Source organism: Oncorhynchus nerka, linkage group LG5 (assembly GCF_034236695.1).
Source record: "Oncorhynchus nerka isolate Pitt River linkage group LG5, Oner_Uvic_2.0, whole genome shotgun sequence".
NCBI lineage: Eukaryota > Metazoa > Chordata > Actinopteri > Salmoniformes > Salmonidae > Oncorhynchus > Oncorhynchus nerka.
This window is the reverse complement of record NC_088400.1, coordinates 10,030,317-10,051,855: the sequence shown is the minus strand read 5'-3', so window position 1 is coordinate 10,051,855 and position 21,539 is coordinate 10,030,317. Positions and strand designations below refer to the sequence as shown.

Here is a 21,539-nt window from a genome sequence, read left to right as displayed (position 1 = left end):
ACATTCTAATGTTCTAACGAATGCCATCTAACATTCTAATGTTCTAAAGAATGCCTTTAAACGTTCTAACATTTGAATGTTCTAAAGAATGCCTTCTAACGTTCCAATGTTCTAAAGAATGCCTTAGCAGTTCTAACGTTCTATTGTTCTAAAGAATGTCTTCTATCGTTCTAACATTCTAATGTTCTAAAGAATGCCTTCTAATGTTCTAACATTCTAATGTTCTAAAGAATGCCATCTAATATTCTAAAGAATGCCTTCTAACATTCTAATGTTCTAAACAATGCCTTAGCAGTTCAAACATTCTAATGTTCTAAAGAATGCCTTTAAACGTTCTAACATTCGAATGTTCTAAAGAATGCCTTCTAACATTCTAATGTTCTAAACAATGCCTTAGCAGTTCAAACATTCTAATGTTCTAACGAATGCCTTTAAACGTTCTAACATTCTAATGTTCTAAAGAATGCCTTCTAACATTCTAATGTTCTAAAGAATGCCATCTAACATTCTAATGTACTAAAGAGTGCCTTCTAACATTCTAATGTTCTAAAGAATGCCTTCTAACATTCTGTTCTAAAGAATGCCTTCTAACATTCCAATGTTCTAAAGAATGCCTTAGTAGTTCTATAGTTCTAATGTTCTAAATAATGTTCTAAAGAATGCCTTCTAACATTCTAATGTTCAAAAGAATGCCTTAGCAGTTCTAACATTCTAATGTTCTAACGAATGCCATCTAACATTCTTATGTTCTAAAGAATGCCTTTAAACATTCTAATATTCTAATGTTCTAAAGAATGCCTTCTAAAGTTCTAACGTTCTAACATTCTAAAGAATGCCTGAGCAGTTCTAGTGTTCTAATATTCTAAAGGATGCCTTAGCAGTTCTAACGTTCTAAAGAATGTCTTCTAATGTTCCAACATTCTAATGTTCTAAAGAATGCCTTCTAATATTCTAACATTCTAATGTTCTAAACAATGCCTTAGCAGTTCAAACATTCTAATGTTCTAAAGAATGTATTCTAATGTTCCAACATTCTAATGTTCTAAAGAATGCCTTCTAACATTCTAACATTCCAATGTTCTAAAGAATGCCTTAGCAGTTCTATAGTTTTAATGTTCTAAAGAATGCTTTCTAATGTTCTAAAATTGTAATGTTCTAAAGAATGCCTTCTAACGTTCTAACATTTGAATGTTCTAAAGAATGCCTTCTAACATTCTAATGTTCTAAAGTATGCCTTCTAATATTCTAATGTTCTAAAGAATGCCATCTAACATTCTAATGTTCAAAAGAATGCCTTATAACATTCTAATGTTCTAAAGAATGCCTTCTAACATTCTAATGTTCTAAAGAATGCCTTTAACATTCTAATGTTCTAAAGAATGCCATCTAACATTCTAATGTTCTAAAGAATGCCTTCTAACATTCTAATGTTCTAAAGAATGCCATCTAACATTCTAATGTTCTAAAGAATGCCTTTAAATGTTCTAACATTCTAATGTTCTAAAGAATGCCTTCTAACATTCTAATGTTCTAAAGAATGCCTTCTAAAGTTCTAACGTTCTAACATTCTAAAGAATGCCTTAGCAGTTCTAGTGTTCTAATATTCTAAAGGATGCCTTAGCAGTTCTAACGTTCTAAAGAATGTCTTCTAACGTTCCAACATTCTAATGTTCTAAAGAATGCCTTCTAATGTTCTAACATTCCAATGTTCTAAATAATGCCTTAGCAGTTCTATAGTTTTAATGTTCTAAAGAATGCTTTCTAATGTTCTAAAATGGTAATGTTCTAAAGAATGCCTTCTAACGTTCTAACATTCGAATGTTCTAAAGAATGCCTTCTAACATTCTAATGTTCTAAACAATGCCTTAGCAGTTCAAACATTCTAATGTTCTAAAGAATGCCTTCTAACATTCTAATGTTCTAAACAATGCCTTAGCAGTTCAAACATTCTAATGTTCTAAAGAATGCCTTCTAATGTTCTAACATTCTAATGTTCAAAAGAAGCCTTAGCAGTTCTAACATTCTAATGTTCTAAAGAATGCCATCTAACATTCTAATGTTCTAAAGAATGCCTTTAAACGTTCTAACATTCGAATGTTCTAAAGAATGCCTTCTAACATTCCAATATTCTAAAGAATGCCTTAGCAGTTCAAACATTCTAATGTTCTAAAGAATGCCTTCTAATGTTCTAACATTCTAATGTTCAAAAGAAGCCTTAGCAGTTCTAACATTCTTAATGTTCTAAAGAATGCCTTCTAACATTCTAATGTTCTAAAGAATGCCTTCTAACGTTCTAACGTTCTAATATTCTAAAGGATGCCTTAGCAGTTCTAACGTTCTATTGTTCTAAAGAATGTCTTCTAACGTTCCAACATTCTAATGTTCTAAAGAATGCCTTCTAATGTTCTAACATTCTAATGTTCTAAAGAATGCCTTAGCAGTTCTAACATTCTAATGTTCTAAAGAATGCCTTAGCAGTTCTAACGTTCTATTGTTCTAAAGAATGTCTTCTATCGTTCTAACATTCTAATATTCTAAAGAATGCCTTTGCAGTTCTACAATTCTATAAACACTATTTTTGAAGTTCTAATTGTATAAAGTATATCTTTACCATTCTAATTGTATAAATGATATCTTTACCATTCTAATTGTATAAAGGATATCTTTACCATTGTAATTGTATAAAGGATATCTTTACCATTCTAATTGTATTAAGGATATCTTTACCATTCTAATTGTATAAAGGAAATCTTTACCATTGTAATTGTATAAAGTATATCTTTACCATTCTAATTGTATAAAGGATATCTTTACCATTCTAATTGTATAAAGGATATCTTTACCATTCTAATTGTATAAAGGATATCTTTACCATTGTAATTGTATAAAGTATATCTTTACCATTCTAATTGTATAAAGGATATCTTTACCATTCTAATTGTATAAAGGATATCTTTACCATTGTAATTGTATAAAGGATATCTTTACCATTCTAATTGCATAAAGGATATCTTTACCATTGTAATTGTATAAAGGATATCTTTACCATTCTAATTGTATAAAGGATATCTTTACCATTCTAATTGTATAAAGGATATCTTTACCATTGTAATTGTATAAAGGATATCTTTACCATTCTAATTGTATAAAGGATATCTTTACCATTGTAATTGTATAAAGGATATCTTTACCATTCTAATTGTATAAAGGATATCTTTACCATTCTAATTGTATAAAGGATATCTTTACCATTCTAAATGTATAAAGGATATCTTCACCATTCTAATTGTATAAAGGATATCTTTACCATTCTAATTGTATATAGGATATCTTTACCATTTTAATTCTATATAATATATTAGCAGTTCTAAAGTTCCACTGTGTTTACTGTATATCTTATAAACAACCATCATTCTCGGAGCTCTGATGAAGGCGTTTCTTAGTCTTTGTACAGACGTTCATTATTAAGAAATGACCTGCCGGCCTGTTTATTTCATGAATGGGATTCATGTGTTTGGCTGGCAGGGATGGGAGAAGGACTGCTTGAATGAGTGAGTCTACCACTCACACTACAATACAGTGTTGACCTGACAGCCATGACTAACCTCTGAATCTATCTCACATTGTTCCATCCCCGGACAATAGGCCTCTCGCCTCACACTAGTCATATGATTAACATTATACATTACGTAAAGTCATGTATTTTCCTTGATATGCAAAGACATGTTACATTAGGGGCGACAGGGTAGCCTAGTGGTTAGAGCGTAGAGGTGGCAGGGTAGCCTAGTGGTTAGAGCGTAGAGGTGGCAGGGTAGCCTAGTGGTTAGAGTGTAGAGGTGGCAGGGTAGCCTAGTGGTTAGAGCGTAGAGGTGGCAGGGTAGCCTAGTGGTTAGAGTGTAGAGGTGGCAGGGTGGCCTAGTGGTTAGAGTGTAGAGGTGGCAGGGTAGCCTAGTGGTTAGAGTGTAGAGGTGGCAGGGTAGCCCAGTGGTTAGAGCGTAGAGGTGGCAGGGTGGCCTAGTGGTTAGAGTGTAGAGGTGGCAGGGTAGCCTAGTGGTTAGAGGGTAGAGGTGGCAGGGTAGCCTAGTGGTTAGAGTGTAGAGGTGGCAGGGTGGCCTAGTAGTTAGAGCGTAGAGGTGGCAGTGTGGCCTAGTGGTTAGAGTGTAGAGGTGGCAGGGTAGCCTAGTGGTTAGAGCGTAGAGGTGGCAGGGTAGCCTAGTGGTTAGAGCGTAGAGGTGGCAGGGTAGCCTAGTGGTTAGAGCGTAGAGGTGGCAGGGTGGCCTATTGGTTAGAGCGTGGAGGTGGCAGGGTGGCCTAGTGGTTAGAGCGTAGAGGTGGCAGGGTGGCCTAGTGGTTAGAGCGTAGAGGTGGCAGGGTGGCCTAGTGGTTAGAGCGTGGAGGTGGCAGGGTAGCCTAGTGGTTAGAGCGTAGAGGTGGCAGGGTGGCCTAGTGGTTAGAGCGTAGAGGTGGCAGGGTAGCCTAGTGGTTAGAGCGTAGAGGTGGCAGGGTAGCCTAGTGGTTAGAGCGTAGAGGTGGCAGGGTGGCCTATTGGTTAGAGCGTGGAGGTGGCAGGGTGGCCTAGTGGTTAGAGTGTAGAGGTGGCAGGGTGGCCTAGTGGTTAGAGCGTAGAGGTGGCAGGGTGGCCTAGTGGTTAGAGTGTAGAGGTGGCAGGGTAGCCTAGTGGTTAGAGGGTAGAGGTGGCAGGGTAGCCTAGTGGTTAGAGTGTAGAGGTGGCAGGGTGGCCTAGTAGTTAGAGCGTAGAGGTGGCAGTGTGGCCTAGTGGTTAGAGTGTAGAGGTGGCAGGGTAGCCTAGTGGTTAGAGCGTAGAGGTGGCAGGGTAGCCTAGTGGTTAGAGCGTAGAGGTGGCAGGGTAGCCTAGTGGTTAGAGCGTAGAGGTGGCAGGGTGGCCTATTGGTTAGAGCGTGGAGGTGGCAGGGTGGCCTAGTGGTTAGAGCGTAGAGGTGGCAGGGTGGCCTAGTGGTTAGAGCGTAGAGGTGGCAGGGTGGCCTAGTGGTTAGAGCGTGGAGGTGGCAGGGTAGCCTAGTGGTTAGAGCGTAGAGGTGGCAGGGTGGCCTAGTGGTTAGAGCGTAGAGGTGGCAGGGTAGCCTAGTGGTTAGAGCGTAGAGGTGGCAGGGTAGCCTAGTGGTTAGAGCGTAGAGGTGGCAGGGTGGCCTATTGGTTAGAGCGTGGAGGTGGCAGGGTGGCCTAGTGGTTAGAGTGTAGAGGTGGCAGGGTGGCCTAGTGGTTAGAGCGTAGAGGTGGCAGGGTGGCCTAGTGGTTAGAGTGTAGAGGCGGCAGGGTAGCCTAGTGGTTAGAGCGTTGGGCTAGTAAATAAAAATGAAAACACTGTTAGCTTTCATATCCGACCTTATTTAGACTCACTAGCATGAACACGGCTATTGTGCTTCTTGTATTAGTGCTCTTGACAAGCCCACTGAGGCTGAGCGGATCCTGTAGTGGACACTTTCTCTGGGCAGTGTACTATAACGGTGATGGAGGGTTCTATTACAGCAGTGGATCAAAACACACACAACACTCAAGTTTCATTTATCAAAGTAACTGTGATATAGTAGGTTTAGCTGAGAGCAGAACTCTTACAGGTGCCAGACAAGACCAGCACATCATACGATCTGTCGTGATGTTATCGCTGTGAATTGAGACGTCGGCTTAAAAAACAACATTCATACAAAGCCTCTGAACATCAAACAATTTAATAAAGCAAAGAAAAAGGCGTTGTTGTTGTTGTTGTTGTTGTTGTTGTTGTTGTTGCAGTGAACATCGTGAGCGAAGTGAGTATTGTGAAAAGACGTTATGTAGTCTAACTGTAGGAGCAGATGTGGTTTTGCAACTCTAGCAGGCTGAATAATTCATGCTTAGTCACAGCAAACACTCCTGGATTCAGTACTTCATATACTGAGATGTCATACTCATGGAAATCACACGTAATATACCTGTAAAAAGGCACAGCAATTCTGGGGCCAAAACATCATGTTAAACATGGACCCAGAGTAGCAGTCCCATTGTAGTTAGTTAACGTGAAATATTTCCAGAGTATCAAAGCATGTATGATAGATAGATAATCAGAATCAAATCTCTTCAAATGTCTTCAGAAACTAATCTCAGTGTAATGTATGGAAACTGGTTGTTTGTGGGAGTGGTTTCTCATGCAGAACATTGGATTCATATTTTTGACTTATTATTATAGACCCCCACAATTACGGAATTGTGGGGGTAATATTCCAATATATATATATATATATTTATACCATATTTATATATATATATATATATTTACCATATGTGAATTATTATACCAGATAAGGATGTACTGATAATAATTGTAGTATTAATATTAGAGCAGAAAATATGATAAAATAAAGGAACTCTCATCAAAATGATGAAGACTTCTTTCAAACGCTCCAACATAAATTTGGTGTGTTGCCACAACGGTGCTCTACCATTGAACAACATGGTTTGGACTGAGTCATCATAGCGTAGCTGTATTGCCATAGTTCAATAAGGAAACCTCTGACATGTATCTTTATGGGGGCTTCCATATAGGGAAAGGTCACTTTTAACATGTTTAGCAACACACTGCCTTTACCACCAAAACAGACATTCAGGACATTGAGACGGTTGTGATGTTTTTTTTACAGGAATGTAGCCAGCCTTAAACAACTTCATTGTAGCCACATCCTGTAAATATATTGAGGATTTGTGAATATCGTAACAGCTTAAATTCAATATTTTATGGTTTAAAAGTGTGAAGTGTTTAAGGTGCAAAAAGTGTTCAAATTTGTAAAAAAAAAAAAAAAAAAAAGTTAATAAGTGTGTTTAATGTGTGAAAATGACCTCACTTGAAAAATGTATTCAAAGAACCAACACATTTTAATCAGAATGATTTGCTAAAACCCAAATCAATAGTAAAATAAAGGTGTAATATATATATTCATATTATATAGATTTCATAGTTTAACTACACTGTCCTCTCTTTACGATCCTGACTGGAACATGTTATTTCTGGTGGTGCTTGGCTACATTCCTGTTTTATCCCACTGTGTCTTGGTGGCTACTCCTACCTTTGAAATTAGGTCTGATTCTTGCATCGTAACCCGAAACTTTGCCCATGAGTTTGTCCAGGAACTCAGAGGGAGGCATTGGGGAGGCAGCTTTTCGAGCCGCTGCTTCTTTAGAGGCTGCCAAGCTAGAGAGAGAAGAGAGAAAAGAAAAAAGAGAGAGAGAGAGAGAGAGAGAGAGAGAGGGAGAGAGAGAGAGAGAGAGAGAGAGAGGGAGAGAGAGAGAGGTAGAGAGAGAGAGAGAGAGAGAGAGAGAGAGAGAGAGAGGGAGAGAGAGAGAGGTAGAGAGAGGCAGGGAGAGAGAGAGAGAGAGAGAGAGAGAGGAGATATGGGTGCACAACTGAGATTTAAAATGGTGAGTTGTTGTCATACATAGCATCATTCTAAGAGTAATCCCATCCAACAAGTATTTTCTGTTGAGGGATGCTACCATTACTGGTTCCCTTCCCTTGTCCATTTGTTATATAATGTGCCTCAATATGAGGTAGGAACTATGTTACCTGTCTTCCAAATGAATACAGCAGTTTGATCAGCTCCATGTAATGTAGGAACTTTGTGGGGAACTGTTAGGAAGTATCCACTTGGTGAGTTATATGCTCAGAGGACAATCAATAATATTGATTGTCCATTAAGTTGTTGATATTTGACTCCTTCACATCGTAGCCTACAACACAAGCATTTCGCTACACCCGTAATATTATCTGCTAAATATGTGTAGGTGATTTGATATAAACACAGAACATACATCATGTTTATTGGATATTTTCTAAATGTCTCATCTACATGCATTTTTTATGTTCTTTTTTTTTATATCCATCAACAAAATAATATGAACATTTCCTACACAGAATAAAAGCAAGATTTTACATAACCACAGATACCTGTAACCTCACAATCCATTTCCTGTGATGACAGGATAATAAAACAATCAACGCTTTTGAAAATACCACAAACATACCAATTTATAGCTCCAAAAAGAAAGCTGAAAACAGAAAATATGTTAATTACTTCTCCATTTGTTCGGAGAATTTGCATATCCTGCATATCCAGAATGAACCATCTTGTGGATAATAAGGGATGACAGATAATGACCAGGGTGGCATTCCCTTTAATGTCTCATGCAAGCAGTCCAGGGCCCGGCCAGGGGGCCTGGTCCACCCTTACTTACCTCCTTTCCCTTCCAAGTAAAATACTGAAATACTGATTATTTATTTGACGGAGACGAGCGCCGACAGAAAGACAAATCAATCCCAGTTAAAGCGTCAGAACGAGTAAAACAGCGCCCCCTATCTGTCTCGGTATGTGTAGACAATGTATCTGACGCCATCTGGAACGAAAGAGTACGTCATGTGATACTATTTCTGACCAGACAGCATCAGATACATGGGCTACATATAGACTGGCGCTGTTTCTCTGGGATTATATACAGATATCCGGTTTCAGCCTTTTACCAATTGGAAAGGAAAGTTGGCGTGGACATAGTGCATTATTAGAATGACGGATTGCCCTAAATTAAATTGATGTTGAGCCAAAATGATATAATTACTCCTGTCTAAATAAAATAGTTCAAAACACTTCCCCGGGGAGCATGACTTAGCCACATTGGATCATTAGCTTCTATTATTCTATTATATTATCCAAAATGATATAATTACTCCTGTCTAAATAAAATAGTTCAAAACACTTCCCCGGGGAGCATGACTTAGCCACATTGGATCATTAGCTTCTATTATTCTATTATATTATCCAAAATGATATAATTACTCCTGTCTAAATAAAATAGTTCAAAACACTTCCCCGGGGAGCATGACTTAGCCACATTGGATCATTAGCTTCTATTATTCTATTATATTATCCAAAATGATATAATTACTCCTGTCTAAATAAAATAGTTCAAAACACTTCCCGGGAGCATGACTTAGCCACATTGGATCATTAGCTTCTATTATTCTATTATATTATCCAAAATGATATAATTACTCCTGTCTAAATAAAATAGTTCAAAACACTTCCCTGGGGAGCATGACTTAGCCACATTGGATCATTAGCTTCTATTATTCTATTATATTATCCAAAATGATATAATTACTCCTGTCTAAATAAAATAGTTCAAAACACTTCCCCGGGGAGCATGACTTAGCCACATTGGATCATTAGCTTCTATTATTCTATTATATTATCCAAAATGATATAATTACTCCTGTCTAAATAAAATAGTTCAAAACACTTCCCTGGGGAGCATGACTTAGCCACATTGGATCATTAGCTTCTATTATTCTATTATATTATCCAAAATGATATAATTACTCCTGTCTAAATAAAATAGTTCAAAACACTTCCCTGGGGAGCATGACTTAGCCACATTGGATCATTAGCTTCTATTATTCTATTATATTATCCAAAATGATATAATTACTCCTGTCTAAATAAAATAGTTCAAAACACTTCCCGGGAGCATGACTTAGCCACATTGGATCATTAGCTTCTATTATTCTATTATATTATCCAAAATGATATAATTACTCCTGTCTAAATAAAATAGTTCAAAACACTTCCCCGGGGAGCATGACTTAGCCACATTGGATCATTAGCTTCTATTATTCTATTATATTATCCAAAATGATATAATTACTCCTGTCTAAATAAAATAGTTCAAAACACTTCCCTGGGGAGCATGACTTAGCCACATTGGATCATTAGCTTCTATTATTCTATTATATTATCCAAAATGATATAATTACTCCTGTCTAAATAAAATAGTTCAAAACACTTCCCCGGGGAGCATGACTTAGCCACATTGGATCATTAGCTTCTATTATTCTATTATATTATCCAAAATGATATAATTACTCCTGTCTAAATAAAATAGTTCAAAACACTTCCCCGGGAGCATGACTTAGCCACATTGGATCATTAGCTTCTATTATTCTATTATATTATCCAAAATGATATAATTACTCCTGTCTAAATAAAATAGTTCAAAACACTTCCCCGGGAGCATGACTTAGCCACATTGGATCATTAGCTTCTATTATTCTATTATATTATCCAAAATGATATAATTACTCCTGTCTAAATAAAATAGTTCAAAACACTTCCCGGGAGCATGACTTAGCCACATTGGATCATTAGCTTCTATTATTCTATTATATTATCCAAAATGATATAATTACTCCTGTCTAAATAAAATAGTTCAAAACACTTCCCCGGGAGCATGACTTAGCCACATTGGATCATTAGCTTCTATTATTCTATTATATTATCCAAAATGATATAATTACTCCTGTCTAAATAAAATAGTTCAAAACACTTCCCGGGGAGCATGACTTAGCCACATTGGATCATTAGCTTCTATTATTCTATTATATTATCCAAAATGATATAATTACTCCTGTCTAAATAAAATAGTTCAAAACACTTCCCTGGGGGAGCATGACTTAGCCACATTGGATCATTAGCTTCTATTATTCTATTATATTATCCAAAATGATATAATTACTCCTGTCTAAATAAAATAGTTCAAAACACTTCCCTGGGGAGCATGACTTAGCCACATTGGATCATTAGCTTCTATTATTCTATTATATTATCCAAAATGATATAATTACTCCTGTCTAAATAAAATAGTTCAAAACACTTCCCCGGGGAGCATGACTTAGCCACATTGGATCATTAGCTTCTATTATTCTATTATATTATCCAAAATGATATAATTACTCCTGTCTAAATAAAATAGTTCAAAACACTTCCCGGGGAGCATGACTTAGCCACATTGGATCATTAGCTTCTATTATTCTATTATATTATCCAAAATGATATAATTACTCCTGTCTAAATAAAATAGTTCAAAACACTTCCCGGGAGCATGACTTAGCCACATTGGATCATTAGCTTCTATTATTCTATTATATTATCAAAATGATATAATTACTCCTGTCTAAATAAAATAGTTCAAAACACTTCCCGGGGAGCATGACTTAGCCACATTGGATCATTAGCTTCTATTATTCTATTATATTATCCAAAATGATATAATTACTCCTGTCTAAATAAAATAGTTCAAAACACTTCCCGGGAGCATGACTTAGCCACATTGGATCATTAGCTTCTATTATTCTATTATATTATCCAAAATGATATAATTACTCCTGTCTAAATAAAATAGTTCAAAACACTTCCCGGGAGCATGACTTAGCCACATTGGATCATTAGCTTCTATTATTCTATTATATTATCCAAAATGATATAATTACTCCTGTCTAAATAAAATAGTTCAAAACACTTCCCGGGGAGCATGACTTAGCCACATTGGATCATTAGCTTCTATTATTCTATTATATTATCCAAAATGATATAATTACTCCTGTCTAAATAAAATAGTTCAAAACACTTCCCGGGGAGCATGACTTAGCCACATTGGATCATTAGCTTCTATTATTCTATTATATTATCCAAAATGATATAATTACTCCTGTCTAAATAAAATAGTTCAAAACACTTCCCGGGGAGCATGACTTAGCCACATTGGATCATTAGCTTCTATTATTCTATTATATTATCCAAAATGATATAATTACTCCTGTCTAAATAAAATAGTTCAAAACACTTCCCGGGAGCATGACTTAGCCACATTGGATCATTAGCTTCTATTATTCTATTATATTATCCAAAATGATATAATTACTCCTGTCTAAATAAAATAGTTCAAAACACTTCCCAGGGAGCATGACTTAGCCACATTGGATCATTAGCTTCTATTATTCTATTATATTATCCAAAATGATATAATTACTCCTGTCTAAATAAAATAGTTCAAAACACTTCCCGGGGAGCATGACTTAGCCACATTGGATCATTAGCTTCTATTATTCTATTATATTATCCAAAATGATATAATTACTCCTGTCTAAATAAAATAGTTCAAAACACTTCCCTGGGGAGCATGACTTAGCCACATTGGATCATTAGCTTCTATTATTCTATTATATTATCCAAAATGATATAATTACTCCTGTCTAAATAAAATAGTTCAAAACACTTCCCGGGAGCATGACTTAGCCACATTGGATCATTAGCTTCTATTATTCTATTATATTATCCAAAATGATATAATTACTCCTGTCTAAATAAAATAGTTCAAAACACTTCCCGGGGAGCATGACTTAGCCACATTGGATCATTAGCTTCTATTATTCTATTATATTATCCAAAATGATATAATTACTCCTGTCTAAATAAAATAGTTCAAAACACTTCCCCGGGGAGCATGACTTAGCCACATTGGATCATTAGCTTCTATTATTCTATTATATTATCCAAAATGATATAATTACTCCTGTCTAAATAAAATAGTTCAAAACACTTCCCCGGGGAGCATGACTTAGCCACATTGGATCATTAGCTTCTATTATTCTATTATATTATCCAAAATGATATAATTACTCCTGTCTAAATAAAATAGTTCAAAACACTTCCCGGGGAGCATGACTTAGCCACATTGGATCATTAGCTTCTATTATTCTATTATATTATCCAAAATGATATAATTACTCCTGTCTAAATAAAATAGTTCAAAACACTTCCCCGGGGAGCATGACTTAGCCACATTGGATCATTAGCTTCTATTATTCTATTATATTATCCAAAATGATATAATTACTCCTGTCTAAATAAAATAGTTCAAAACACTTCCCGGGAGCATGACTTAGCCACATTGGATCATTAGCTTCTATTATTCTATTATATTATCCAAAATGATATAATTACTCCTGTCTAAATAAAATAGTTCAAAACACTTCCCGGGAGCATGACTTAGCCACATTGGATCATTAGCTTCTATTATTCTATTATATTATCCAAAATGATATAATTACTCCTGTCTAAATAAAATAGTTCAAAACACTTCCCTGGGGAGCATGACTTAGCCACATTGGATCATTAGCTTCTATTATTCTATTATATTATCCAAAATGATATAATTACTCCTGTCTAAATAAAATAGTTCAAAACACTTCCCCGGGGAGCATGACTTAGCCACATTGGATCATTAGCTTCTATTATTCTATTATATTATCCAAAATGATATAATTACTCCTGTCTAAATAAAATAGTTCAAAACACTTCCCCGGGGAGCATGACTTAGCCACATTGGATCATTAGCTTCTATTATTTGTTTTTTGCTGTGGATTGTTTCAAATCACAAGTGTGGGAAGCCTGTCATTTGGGTAGTGCACGTGGCGATTGGTCTAGCTGATTGATTTGCGGCTGTCAGTGACAAGCGTCTAAAATATGTGTGAACATCATGTATCTTGAGTAGAATTTAAAATATTGAGACAGGAAGAAGGGGGAGGGAGGTGTGGTGAAAATATGGTGTGTCTCCAGAATGCTATATAGGAAAGTACCCGTTTTTCAATGTCTTGTTTCGGATCGACTTAAACTCGCCACGTAGAGCACATATTTTTTTCTTCGCCTCACACAACTCAACAAAGTCTGTTTTTTAAAAACATCCATTGCAAATGATAGTTCTTGAGAATATGAAAAATCTTTCCAACACTCCTGGCCTCAATAATCACCAGACTCGATGTGAAAGAACCAAATATCATGATCTGATGATCCCATATATCCTGTGGAAACGTCACAAAGAAACAGCTTTCTATACCAAACTGGCGCAGGAAACGTCGAGGGCAGGAAACAGGCTAGTTGATACAATCTTGCAAGTTCGTTAGCAACAGGATCGGGCCCGACACTGTGATAATTTGCTACAAATGTCAAACTTCTCTAGCAATAGCTCAAGTCAAAACAGATAGAAAGAGGAGCAGACAGGTGGAGAAGAGAGATGAATGTGATTGTATGAACCTGAATTTTCATCAGGATATTTTCTACTGTTTTTATTTTGTCGGCTTTAGGCCTATGGTTAAGGACGGAAGTTATAGGCCTACTGCTGCATTGCCCTATAGGCTATCTCTGACTTCTATGCTCATGTCTTCAGCCGCCAATGGAACACAGTGTATCAATGTGTCCAAATGGCAGAACCTAGTGCTCTTGCCATAGTTGAATTTTAACTTTTTGATTTAACTTCAGATTTTTATGATTAACCACGTGATAATGATTTGGGAAAACAAATTGAAATGAAACTGTTCCACGAAAATGTGCATATATAAATATTCATAACTGGCACGCAGATAAGTAGAAATGGTAGGATAAATTGTAAGCTTCCCCAAACTTGAAGCTCACGAGCTGCCTATGATCTTTACTAATACAATAATTTAAAAAATGCGCCCTCCTCTGGAAATCAAATGCCCTTCCACCTGATGGCCTCGGGTCTGATTGCAGCCTTCTGAAACTGAGATGGTAAAGTAAAGAAAAGATCCAATAAACACCACCGCAAAATACAACTCAGATCTATGTGTGATCGTGATCATAACACCAAAGACCAGGCTTATGTTTTATACCACTGTGATCATAACACCAAAGACCTTATGTTTTATACCACTGTGATCATAACACCAAAGACCTTATGTTTTATACCACTGTGATCATTACACCAAAGACCTTATGTTTTATACCACTGTGATCATAACACCAAAGACCAGGCTTATGTTTTATACCACTGTGATCATAACACCAAAGACCTTATGTTTTATACCACTGTGATCATAACACCAAAGACCTTATGTTTTATACCACTGTGATCATAACACCAAAGACCTTATGTTTTATACCACTGTGATCATAACACCAAAGACCTTATGTTTTATACCACTGTGATCATAACACCAAAGACCTTATGTTTTATACCACTGTGATCATAACACCAAAGACCTTATGTTTTATACCACTGTGATCATACCACCAAAGACCTTATGTTTTATACCACTGTGATCATAACACCAAAGACCAGGCTTATGTTTTATACCACTGTAATCATAACACCAAAGACCTTATGTTTTATACCACTGTGATCATTACACCAAAGACCTTATGTTTTATACCACTGTGATCATTACACCAAAGACCTTATGTTTTATACCACTGTGATCATAACACCAAAGACCTTATGTTTTATACCACTGTGATCATTACACCAAAGACCATATGTTTTATACCACTGTGATCATAACACCAAATACCTTATGTTTTATACCACTGTGATCATTACACCAAAGACCTTATGTTTTATACCACTGTGATCATTAACGCTACAACATATGGCATATTTTGTCATGTCAGCGCAAAAGGTCATTCTACACATATGAACCAACTGTCCCCATCAGTAGACTAACATATTAACCAACTGCCCCCATCAGTAGACTAACATATTAACCAACTGCCCCATCAGTAGACTAACATATTAACCAACTGCCCCATCAGTAGACTAACATATTAACCAACTGCCCCCATCAGTAGACTAACATATTAACCAACTGCCCCCATCAGTAGACTAACATATTAACCAACTCCCCCATCAGTAGACTAACATATTAACCAACTGCCCCCATCAGTAGACTAACATATTAACCAACTGCCCCCATCAGTAGACTAACATATTAACCAACTGCCCCCATCAGTAGACTAACATATTAACCAACTGCCCCATCAGTAGACTAACATATTAACCAACTGCCCCATCAGTAGACTAACATATTAACCAACTGCCCCCATCAGTAGACTAACATATTAACCAACTGCCCCATCAGTAGACTAACATATTAACCAACTGCACCCATCAGTAGACTAACATATTAACCAACTGCCCCCATCAGTAGACTAACATATTAACCAACTGCCCCCATCACTAGACTAACATATTCACCAACTGCCCCATCAGTAGACTAACATATTAACCAACTGCCCCCATCAGTAGACTAACATATTAACCAACTGCCCCCATCACTAGACTAACATATTAACACACTGCCCCCATCAGTAGACTAACATATTAACCAACTGCCCCCATCACTAGACTAACATATTCACCAACTGCCCCATCAGTAGACTAACATATTAACCAACTGCCCCCATCAGTAGACTAACATATTAACCAACTGCCCCATCAGTAGACTAACATATTAACCAACTGCCCCCATCAGTAGACTAACATATTAACCAACTGCCCCCATCAGTAGACTAACATATTAACCAACTGCCCCATCAGTAGACTAACATATTAACCAACTGCCCCATCAGTAGACTAACATATTAACCAACTGCCCCATCAGTAGACTAACATATTAACCAACTCCCCCCATCACTAGACTAACATATTAACCAACTGCCCCCATCAGTAGACTAACATATTAACCAACTGCCCCATCAGTAGACTAACATATTAACCAACTGCCCCATCAGTAGACTAACATATTAACCAACTGCCCCCATCAGTAGACTAACATATTAACCAACTGCCCCCATCAGTAGACTAACATATTAACCAACTGCCCCCATCAGTAGACTAACATATTAACCAACTGCCCCATCAGTAGACTAACATATTAACCAACTGCCCCATCAGTAGACTAACATATTAACCAACTGCCCCCATCAGTAGACTAACATATTAACCAACTTCCCCCATCAGTAGACTAACATATTAACCAACTGCCCCATCAGTAGACTAACATATTAACCAACTGCCCCATCAGTAGACTAACATATTAACCAACTGCCCCATCAGTAGACTAACATATTAACCAACTGCCCCCATCAGTAGACTAACATATTAACCAACTGCCCCATCAGTAGACTAACATATTAACCAACTGCACCCATCAGTAGACTAACATATTAACCAACTGCCCCCATCAGTAGACTAACATATTAACCAACTGCCCCCATCACTAGACTAACATATTCACCAACTGCCCCATCAGTAGACTAACATATTAACCAACTGCCCCATCAGTAGAATAACATATTAACCAACTGCCCCCATCACTAGAGTAACATATTAACACACTGCCCCCATCAGTAGACTAACATATTAACCAACTGCCCCCATCACTAGACTAACATATTCACCAACTGCCCCATCAGTAGACTAACATATTAACCAACTGCCCCCATCAGTAGACTAACATATTAACCAACTGCCCCCATCAGTAGACTAACATATTAACCAACTGCCCCATCACTAGACTAACATATTAACACACTGCCCCCATCAGTAGACTAACATATTAACCAACTGCCCCCATCACTAGACTAACATATTCACCAACTGCCCCATCAGTAGACTAACATATTAACCAACTGCCCCCCCACTAGACTAACATATTAACCAACTGCCCCATCAGTAGACTAACATATTAACCAACTGCCCCCCCCACTAGACTAACATATTAACCAACTGCCCCATCACTAGACTAACATATTAACAAACTGCCCCCATCAGTAGACTAACATATTAACCAACTGCCCCCCACTAGACTAACATATTAACCAACTGCCCCCACTAGACTAACATATTAACCAACTGCCCCATCACTAGACTAACATATTAACCTACTCTCCCCATCAGTAGACTAACATATTAACCAACTGCCCCATCAGTAGACTAACATATTAACCAACTGCCCCCCCATCAGTAGACTAACATATTAACCAACTGCCCCCATCAGTAGACTAACATATTAACCAACTGCCCCATCAGTAGACTAACATATTAACCAACTGCCCCCATCAGTAGACTAACATATTAACCAACTGCCCCCATCAGTAGACTAACATATTAACCAACTGCCCCATCACTAGACTAACATATGAAACAACTGCCCCATCAGTAGAATAACATATTAACCAACTGCCCCCATCACTAGACTAACATATTCACCAACTGCCCCATCAGTAGACTAACATATTAACCAACTGCCCCATCAGTAGACTAACATATTAACCAACTGCCCCCATCACTAGACTAACATATTAACACACTGCCCCCATCAGTAGACTAACATATTAACCAACTGCCCCCATCACTAGACTAACATATTCACCAACTGCCCCATCAGTAGACTATCATATTAACCAACTGCCCCCATCAGTAGACTAACATATTAACCAACTGCCCCATCAGTAGACTAACATATTAACCAACTGCCCCCATCAGTAGACTAACATATTAACCAACTGCCCCCATCAGTAGACTAACATATTAACCAACTGCCCCATCAGTAGACTAACATATTAACCAACTGCCCCATCAGTAGACTAACATATTAACCAACTGCCCCATCAGTAGACTAACATATTAACCAACTCCCCCATCACTAGACTAACATATTAACCAACTGCCCCCATCAGTAGACTAACATATTAACCAACTGCCCCATCAGTAGACTAACATATTAACCAACTGCCCCATCAGTAGACTAACATATTAACCAACTGCACCCATCAGTAGACTAACATATTAACCAACTGCCCCCATCAGTAGACTAACATATTAACCAACTGCCCCCATCAGTAGACTAACATATTAACCAACTGGCCCATCAGTAGACTAACATATTAACCAACTGCCCCATCAGTAGACTAACATATTAACCAACTGCCCCCATCAGTAGACTAACATATTAACCAACTGCCCCCATCAGTAGACTAACATATTAACCAACTGCCCCATCAGTAGACTAACATATTAACCAACTGCCCCCATCAGTAGACTAACATATTAACCAACTGCCCCATCAGTAGACTAACATATTAACCAACTTCCCCATCAGTAGACTAACATATTAACCAACTGCCCCCATCAGTAGACTAACATATTAACCAACTGCCCCATCAGTAGACTAACATATTAACCAACTGCCCCATCAGTAGAATAACATATTAACCAACTGCCCCCATCACTAGAGTAACATATTAACACACTGCCCCCATCAGTAGACTAACATATTAACCAACTGCCCCCATCACTAGACTAACATATTCACCAACTGCCCCATCAGTAGACTAACATATTAACCAACTGCCCCCATCAGTAGACTAACATATTAACCAACTGCCCCCATCAGTAGACTAACATATTAACCAACTGCCCCATCACTAGACTAACATATTAACACACTGCCCCATCAGTAGACTAACATATTAACCAACTGCCCCCATCACTAGACTAACATATTCACCAACTGCCCCATCAGTAGACTAACATATTAACCAACTAGACTAACATATTAACCAACTGCCCCCCACTAGACTAACATATTAACCAACTGCCCCATCAGTAGACTAACATATTAACCAACTGCCCCCCACTAGACTAACATATTAACCAACTGCCCCATCACTAGACTAACATATTAACCAACTGCCCCCATCAGTAGACTAACATATTAACCAACTGCCCCCATCAGTAGACTAACATATTAACCAACTGCCCCCCACTAGACTAACATATTAACCAACTGCCCCCATCACTAGACTAACATATTCACCAACTGCCCCATCACTAGACTAACATATTAACCAACTGCCCCCATCAGTAGACTAACATATTAACCAACTGCCCCCCACTAGACTAACATATTAACCAACTGCCCCATCAGTAGACTAACATATTAACCAACTGCCCCCACTAGACTAACATATTAACCAACTGCCCCATCACTAGACTAACATATTAACCAACTGCCCCCCCACTAGACTAACATATTAACCAACTGCCCCATCACTAGACTAACATATTAACCTACTCTCCCCATCAGTAGACTAACATATTAACCAACTGCCCCATCAGTAGACTAACATATTAACCAACTGCCCCCATCAGTAGACTAACATATTAACCAACTGCCCCATCACTAGACTAACATATTAACCAACTGCCCCATCAGTAGACTAACATATTAACCAACCGCCCCATCACTAGACTAACATATTCACCAACTGCCCCATCAGTAGACTAACATATTAACCAACTGCCCCCCCACTAGACTAACATATTAACCAACTGCCCCCCCACTAGACTAACATATTAACCAACTGCCCCATCACTAGACTAACATATTAACCAACTGCCCTAATCAGTAGACTAACATATTAACCAACTGCCCCCATCAGTAGACTAACATATTAACCAACTGCCCCATCAGTAGACTAACATATTAACCAACTGCCCCATCAGTAGACTAACATATTAACCAACTGCCCCCATCAGTAGACTAACATATTAACCAACCCACCCATCAGTAGACTAACATATTAACCAACTGCCCCATCAGTAGAATAACATATTAACCAACTGCCCCCATCACTAGAGTAACATATTAACACACTGCCCCCATCAGTAGACTAACATATTAACCAACTGCCCCCATCACTAGACTAACATATTCACCAACTGCCCCATCAGTAGACTAACATATTAACCAACTGCCCCCATCAGTAGACTAACATATTAACCAACTGCCCCCATCAGTAGACTAACATATTAACCAACTGCCCCATCACTAGACTAACATATTAACACACTGCCCCCATCAGTAGACTAACATATTAACCAACTGCCCCCATCACTAGACTAACATATTCACCAACTGCCCCATCAGTAGACTAACATATTAACCAACTGCCCCCCACTAGACTAACATATTAACCAACTGCCCCATCAGTAGACTAACATATTAACCAACTGCCCCCACTAGACTAACATATTAACCAACTGCCCCATCACTAGACTAACATATTAACCAACTGCCCCCATCAGTAGACTAACATATTAACCAACTGCCCCCATCAGTAGACTAACATATTAACCAACTGCCCCCCACTAGACTAACATATTAACCAACTGCCCCCATCACTAGACTAACATATTCACCAACTGCCCCATCACTAGACTAACATATTAACCAACTGCCCCCATCAGTAGACTAACATATTAACCAACTGCCCCCACTAGACTAACATATTAACCAACTTCCCCATCAGTAGACTAACATATTAACCAACTGCCCCCCACTAGACTAACATATTAACCAACTGCCCCATCACTAGACTAACATATTAACCTACTCTCCCCATCAGTAGACTAACATATTAACCAACTGCCCCATCAGTAGACTAACATATTAACCAACTGCCCCCCCATCAGTAGACTAACATATTAACCAACTGCCCCCATCAGTAGACTAACATATTAACCAACTGCCCCATCAGTAGACTAACATATTAACCAACTGCCCCCATCAGTAGACTAACATATTAACCAACTGCCCCCATCAGTAGACTAACATATTAACCAACTGCCCCATCACTAGACTAACATATGAAACAACTGCCCCATCAGTAGAATAACATATTAACCAACTGCCCCCATCAGTAGACTAACATATTAACCAACTGCCCCCATCACTAGACTAACATATTCACCAACTGCCCCATCAGTAGACTAACATATTAACCAACTGCCCCCATCAGTAGACTAACATATTAACCAACTGCCCCCATCAGTAGACTAACATA

General features: G+C 37.8%; 1 protein-coding gene across 1 annotated transcript in view; it reads right to left on the bottom strand.

The window, feature by feature from the left end:
• The window catches only part of glra1 (glycine receptor, alpha 1), a 121,747-nt gene that overhangs the window by 88,191 nt on the left and 12,017 nt on the right, over nt 1–21,539 (bottom strand). Inside the window, exon 2 of the mRNA XM_065018339.1 lies at nt 7,077–7,201. Coding sequence (XP_064874411.1) covers nt 7,077–7,201 — 125 coding nt within the window. The remainder of the gene's footprint in view (nt 1–7,076; nt 7,202–21,539) is intronic.